Raw genomic sequence first — 6,785 nt, 5'->3', positions numbered from 1 at the left:
ACCACACAGTACAGATAAGTGTTTGGCTGCTCAGCGGTCTGAGGTTGGAGTGGCTGGCTGGCACGATGGGACCCTATCTGGGCCATAGGTGTTAAGGTGGACTGAAGAGAAAATTGCTTCTCAACCCCGCGAGGCAAAGCATACTCAGGAAGGGGCGGAGGACTCTATGGTGTGAGACATTCTCTCCTGTCTTTCCCCCTCTGCCTCTCCAACCCTTCCTGCTGCAGACAGGGGATGGGGTCAGAGCTAGGGGCTGCTAAGAAGCCTAATTTGGCAAGGAGTTGCCAAGATAGTCCCCAGGATCCAGGGTCTGTCTATGCCTACAGTTGGGGACACCCGCCAGGACCTGGAAGAGCAGGAAGGGGCTCTGTGGGAAGCCAGGGGCTGCTGGTCAGGGAGGGGCCAGGAGTCTACTTGCAACTCCTACCCTGGTCCTCTCTTCAAGCCCGAATGGCGGTTTCCAAGACAGCAGCACCAAGCCCCATCCCACTCTGACCCAGAAACACTTCTCCCGGAGGGAGCTAAGGGATGTTCCTATCCAGCTCTTAGGGCTGGGCTATTACCCTTTTCCACTGGTCTTGGGACTTTTAGCGCTCTGCATGTGCTGCCTGACCTCTGGGTTCTGGGGAGATGTGACCCAGACCCTCCTCTTCAAGCACCTGCGGGCGGAGAGCAATGACCTCCCTCTCAGCTCTGCTTTGGCTGCGTGGAGCAGCCTCGAGATGTGGGAAGCGCTCTCAGCCCCGCCCCCTCCTGGTCCAAGGCTCCGGCCACGCAGAGGCGAGGGGGGAGGCTGCGGGTGCTTCTTTGCAGAAAGAGTACTTTGGTTGCGGCGGGGCGCGGGGCGGGTGCTGGCCCCGCTGTCCTCCTGGCTCCCAGTCTCTGCGCGTTGCGCTTGCCCGCGGTTCCACGTCGCGTCCCGCTCTACGCGCAGCGCTGCCGGGCCCCCCGGCCCCCTCCCAGCGCGGGGCGGGCAGGGGGTGTGGTGCGGGCGGCACGAGTGACAGCGCGCTCCTCGCGCGGCGCCTCCACGGGGCTCAGTGTCACAGCGCCGAACGCGCTGCGCGCACAGTCCGCCGCGGGTCGCCAGCCCTGGCAAAGCGATGTCCTCGGAGCCTTAGCCTCAGTCAGAGCCAGGCCACTGACCACCCGAGTCCTCGCCCTCGTGGCCACCTCGCTGCTGTCAACGCGGAGACAATGGACGCGGGAGCCGCCCCGCAGAAGCACAGTAGGTGCCGCTCCTGTTGCTGCAGACGCAGGGCTGGGGCGGGTAGACGCGCGGGGGCGCCGCTGCTCCTGGCCCGGGTCGGGGCTGTGTCCAGGGAGGGGGCACTTGCGGTTCCAGAGCCGCATGCGGGGCCCAGCTGCTTATCTTCCCCCTTTGGGCACGGGTGCGCATGTGGAATCGCAGCAGGACAGGCAGAGAGGTCCTAGGCTCTCTAGGTGGCCCCAGGTACTTGATGAGGGATCAAAGAGCCACCCCCTGCAAACTTTCCTCCCCAGGTTTCAGGATGACTTCCTGGGGCTGTAATTCTGTGTGGAGACTAACCCCTGCTGGGGTGGGGGTGGGGACACCCTTACTTAGGTGGTGCAGCAGGACCACTGCCACGTGAGTCGGCCAGAAGTGCTGGGTGGACAGCTGCAGCACAGTGAACACATCTGCCTGGGCTCGGATGGGATACACCTGCCCAGTACCCAGCCTCGGACACTGTGGGGCCAGGTGGGAACCACTGGGCACTGTACGGTGTTTTGGGGGAGAGTTCAACTATCCACCCTGTAAGGTGATTCCTGGGGTCCTGGGCCTCTAAGCCCTTATGGGGCATCCTGTAGGGGATGGGGTACTTATGGAACTATCAAATGGGAGAGGCCAAAGAAATAGGAGGTCTTCCCCTGCCCTCCTTTCTCCTCCTCTTCCTTCATTTCCAGTCCCTCTCTATGCTGGCTGGTGACAGTTGAGGCATATGAAGTGATCTTAGACTCCATACCAAATCAGGCCTTTCTCCTGTGATCTTCTCCTGTGCCTCACCATGAAAAGGTATCAGTGTGCCTCCTTGCTCCCTAAAGCCCTGGATTCCTGGGGCAATGCCTAGCTAATCACACGCCTGGTCCGCAATACCCAAAGCACCAATCTAGGAGTGCCCACTGATGTCCTACCAGGATTCCTGAACAAAGTCCCAACTTAAGAGCTGTAGAGTGGAGTCTGGGCTCCATGGGTAGGAGAGGGTCAGAGGTCAAGCCTGCCTTCTGACCTGTTAGTGGGTCAGGAGCCAGTATATCTTTCCCTTCCCAGGGGCCCCCAGTTACTCCAACACATTACCTCTGCACTCATTCCACAGCCACACTCTCCACAAGTCCCCATTGGAAGGGCTGGATTCTAGGTAGAACGAGAGAGACTTGCGTGGCAGTTTCTGTGTGCCATCAACTTACCTGGGGACTCCTGAAGTCCCGATTCCCTAAGGCCCGGCCTTTCGGGGTTCTTGTCCAATGGATGACAGCTGACCCCTCACACGCTTGGAACAGGAGAGGTTGGAGTCGGCTGATAGAAGCTGGACAGTATGCCCCGTCTGGAGCTCTGGGGGTTGATTTGGTAGCCTTGGAGCCCTGCAACCTTGCCCATCTAGGAGTCTGAGTCAGCCTGAGACCGAGGCAGGCCTGCCCCCTGTCGCGCTCCGCAGGACCAATACACTGCCATTAGGTAACAGCCAAGTGTGGTGTCCAGAGTGGGTGGGTTCTCCAGTGGGTAACTAGGTAGGAGTCCCCCCCCACACACACACACTTGATGCTTAGGCCAGGTCTGTGTGTCCTGGGACCCCTGCAGGTCTTGCTACTCACGAGTGAGAGAGCCTTCCTGCAGGCCCTCCGAGGGATAGGAAGCCCTGGTGCCTGAGGTTCTCAGCGCTACCACCGATAGTTCAGGTTACATAATCCCCCACCCCACACAAGGCTTGCTGTAATCGGCAGCAGCCAGGTTCGACAATATGAGTTGTAATTGGATTTTAATTTTTAATGCCTGCAATAGATGAAGAGCGATGGGCCAATTTGTATAGACTCAGTTACTCCGCACCTAACAGGACTACTTCATTATCTGCCAAGCATGGCACCCACCCTGCCTCCTGCTCCTGGGAGGGGGGTGATGAGCCTGGCCCATAGCATGTGCCAGTAACCTGAAGGCTGTCTGCCACCTGCTGCAGCGGAGGGACGGCCGAGGGAATGGGCCGCCTCCCGTACCTCAGAGTGGGCTGGAGACCAGTGCTGCCTACCCCTCTTCCCGTACCACTGTAGCTCCCAGCTTCGTGGGCTCTGTCTGCCCCTGTCTGTCCTCTAGGGCCCAGGCATCAATATGTCCAACCAAAACTGCAGCTGCCTTCTCTCGGTCAGGACTCTCTGACCCCAAGATCAGTAGGCGCAGGAGGCTGTGCATCCTTTGGACTCCCCGCAGTCACCCTGCGCTACAGATGGGAATGGGAACCAGGACTGCAGCAGGTCTCCCAGGTGCTGGAGATGAGGGAGCCACTAGGCAGGGGGCTCATGGCCTCCACACAGACTGAGTTTTCAATAGAAGAACGGCCCTCTCCCAGCGGTTCCTCCCACCTCCCCAGCTGGAGGGGTCCCAGGGCGAAGCGCTCATCTGCGACCGCCCTTTAGATTATTCTTAGGTCTGTTGTGTAACAGGCAGCATCGCAGGCAGACGGAGGAAGGGCTCCTGGAGACGTCTCCAGTGGCAGCAGCTAGCCAGCCGCGAGTGAGCTTTTGTCCTTTCTGCCTGCCCAACACAAAAGGACAAAGGAGGCGGGTTCTGCCACCCAGTCCTGCCAAGGGCTGGCCATGCTGGACAGTGGAGAGGGGCTCAGAGTCACAGGGTTTCAGTGCCCCTTGGCCTCCCAGGGTTCTCTGGGTTAAGGATGAACCTGACTAGGTGCTTTTCCAGACTCCTGCTTCTGTAGCCTTATGTGCAAATGTGTGTGTGTGTGTGTGTGTGCATATGTCTGTGTGTGTCTGTGTATATGCATGTGTGTGTCTATGTGTGTATGTCTGTGTGTGTCTGGGTATATGCATGTGTGTGTATCTGTGTATATGCATGTGTGTATGTCTGTGTGCATTCGTATGTGTCTGTGTCTGTCTATGTGTCTCTGTGTGTGCATGTGTCTGTGTGTGGGTGTCTGTGCATATGTGTGTATGTGTTTGTGTCTGTCTACGTGTACATCTCTGTGTGTGCATGTGCCTGTGTCTGTATGTGTGTGTCTGTGTGTGTGCATGTATCTGTGTACATGTGTCTCTCTCTGTGTGCCTGTCTGTGTGTCTGTGAATGTGCATATGTCTGTATGTGTGTGTGTCTGTGTGTGTGCATGTGTCTGTGTGTGCATGTATCTGTGTGCATGTGCCTCTCTATGTATGTCTGTGTGTGAATGTTTGTGTTTATGTGTGTGTGTGTGTTTATGTGTGTGTCTGTGTTCATGAGTGTCTGTATGTGTGTGTATATGCATGTGTGTGTGTATGTGTGTGTATATGCATGTGTGTGTGTCTGTGTGTGTTTATGTGTGTGCGTCTGTGTGTGAATGTGTGTGTTTATGCGTGTGTGTCTGTGTGTATCTGTGTGCTTTTATGTATGTGTTATCCCCTCTTCCCAGGCCAGTGCTGGAGTGGGGGTCTGAGGAAGGAGTAGCAGTGCCCACCGAGTCCCAGAGCTTCCTGCCCCTTGCTCTTGTTCCTATTTTCCTTACCCATCTGTTCTGTTCTCCCTGCAGCTTTCCAACTAAATTCTGGGGTCCCTATCCCAACACATTGGAGCAGGCTCCCCACACCCGTTTTCCAAGCTCCTGCTGGGTATCAGATCCCAGCGGGCAGGGCATGCTAGGAGGAGTCATGTCTAATGACAAATAAGAGAGACTTTGGAGAGACCGACAGGCAGATTAGACTGTCGAGTGGTTGCATCACGCCATCAAAGACTGCTGGGGAGGGTCTCATAGATCCCAGTTCATGTGGGCTTATGGCCTGCATTACCTCATCTTTCCTCTTTGCTAGATCCTCCAGGATGCATGCACATGCATGAACACACACACAGACATGAGTATGTATGTATATATAACCTACACACACATGCATAATCTACACAGTTATACAGACCCACTTCCAAGGCAGAGGCACCCTGTCTCCCTGCGGAGGAAGTGAACTGGCTGGTGTTTTCTTTTGTCTTTTAAATCAAGACCGGTATCGCTCTGTAGCTTGGGCTAGCCTTGAACTCCAGACAGTGTTCCTGCCTCAGTCTCCCAAACACAGGGTTTGCAGGCATGTGCCACCACACATGCTGGCTCTAGCTGGCTGACATCCTTGAGACCCATTTTCTTTCCTGAGACTCTGCTGTGTGTAAAGGGTGTGAGAGTACAGAGCTGGGCAGGGGCTGTAGCCCTCAGGCCGCTGAGTTGTTTATAACCCGTGGTCGTGACTTTGGAGAACCTGGAACGCAGGGAACCTGGGGGATAGTGAAGGACAAACTTCTGAGATGTTTCCCTGCTTGGATAGGGAAGGCACAGCTAGCTCCACATGAGCTCCATACCAGTCCCTCTAGCCTAGCCTCTTCTCTTGTCACGGAGAAGCCTATATCTTGAGCATGGGGGAGGGCAGTGGCTGAGGAACTTGAGCCTCCTACCCTGTCCTGCCCCACCCCTGTGATCCTTGATTCTCCCCCAAACTCAAATCTTTCCTGTGTGGTCTTAGATGGCTGATGAGACAATGCAGTTGACTGAGACCCATGAACATGTGGATAGAAGAGTGGCATTAAACCAGAATGGATCCTGGCTCACTGGACCTTGGTCTCCTTGAGCCCAGCCTTGATGTCCTGGCACTTACTGGGAGGAGTAGGGCTGTTGCTTTGTACACAGTGTCTCAGCAGCTCCCCTGGGCTTTTCTGAAATGCCCTAGAAAGCCAGTGGCACCTGCCCAGCTGAACTGTGTCCCCAAGGTTTGTCCAGGTAGACTGACTGAAGCGGAGATGGTTCTTCTGGTGTTTTCCCATGGTCGTGACAGACACTGGAGGAGTGGGTGGATTTAGTCTGAAGTGGTGGCCTGAGATTCCAGTTCTTCCTTCCTGAGATTTTTTTTCAAGTGCTTTTCTCTCTTGCTGGTGGCCCTCCCCTATGGGGTATCAGTCCTCTGGGTTCCTCATTAACAGATCATGAGATGCTCCACTTTTCTAAGAGCTCTGATCCACTGGTGCACAACCGGGAAGATGCAGAACATACTTGAAAGGGGGTTCGTAAGCAAAGCCTCCAGTAGCCTTCCCCTTTGTAGGAACATATTGCCTCTCTAGGCTGTTCCAAGTAGCTTTGACAGGCCCCTGGGGCTCCACAATGTTTCTAAGGAGGCACAGGCTGGACCTGCGTTCCTCTGGGAGGCCGGACTCCAGCGCTGCTTCAGGCTGTAGCTGCCAGGAAGAAAGGAAAGTGCAGGGCAGTCTATCCCAGCTCCTTTCGGCCATTTCAGCGGAAGTATGTGTTCCAGTGGGCCTCTGGGAGCTCCATAGGGCTGACCCCACGGAGGTCAGATGAGGTAGGTGAGGTGGTCCAAGGGCCAGGTCTACAACATAACCTCTGTTCTTCCCACAGTGGCCAGTTCCTAAGACCCAGTTCTCTCATCTGTAAAAAAAAAAAAAAAAAAAAAAAAGGAATGGTGCTGTCTGTGAGGGAGGATTAGTAGTTGCCTATAGAGAAGGTGAGGGACCTGCTAGATGGTCTGGGTTTCCTGGTTCCAGGGGAGGAGAAATTAGCTCCAAAAAGACAGCCTTCACT

At 55.6% G+C, this 6,785-nt stretch overlaps 1 protein-coding gene across 6 annotated transcripts in view; it reads left to right on the top strand.

The window, feature by feature from the left end:
• The first annotated feature begins 616 nt into the window (after positions 1–616).
• Positions 617–6,785, top strand: part of Plch2 (phospholipase C, eta 2) — a 58,470-nt gene continuing 52,301 nt past the window's right edge. For 5 of the 6 annotated variants that reach the window (XR_005505150.2, XM_008764396.4, XM_017593891.3 and 2 more), the window contains exon 1: positions 661–1,228. Coding sequence is in view for 5 of the 6 variants with exons in the window: in XM_008764396.4 (XP_008762618.2) it covers positions 676–1,228 (553 nt within the window). In the remaining variant the exon portion in view is untranslated. Of the gene's footprint in view, positions 1,229–6,785 lie in introns of all 6 variants that reach the window. The other variant, XM_039111372.2, reaches the window with a different exon arrangement.

Source organism: Rattus norvegicus, chromosome 5, assembly GCF_036323735.1.
Source record: "Rattus norvegicus strain BN/NHsdMcwi chromosome 5, GRCr8, whole genome shotgun sequence".
Classification (NCBI taxonomy): Eukaryota; Metazoa; Chordata; class Mammalia; order Rodentia; family Muridae; genus Rattus; species Rattus norvegicus.
This window is presented reverse-complemented; position numbering and strand designations above follow the sequence as displayed.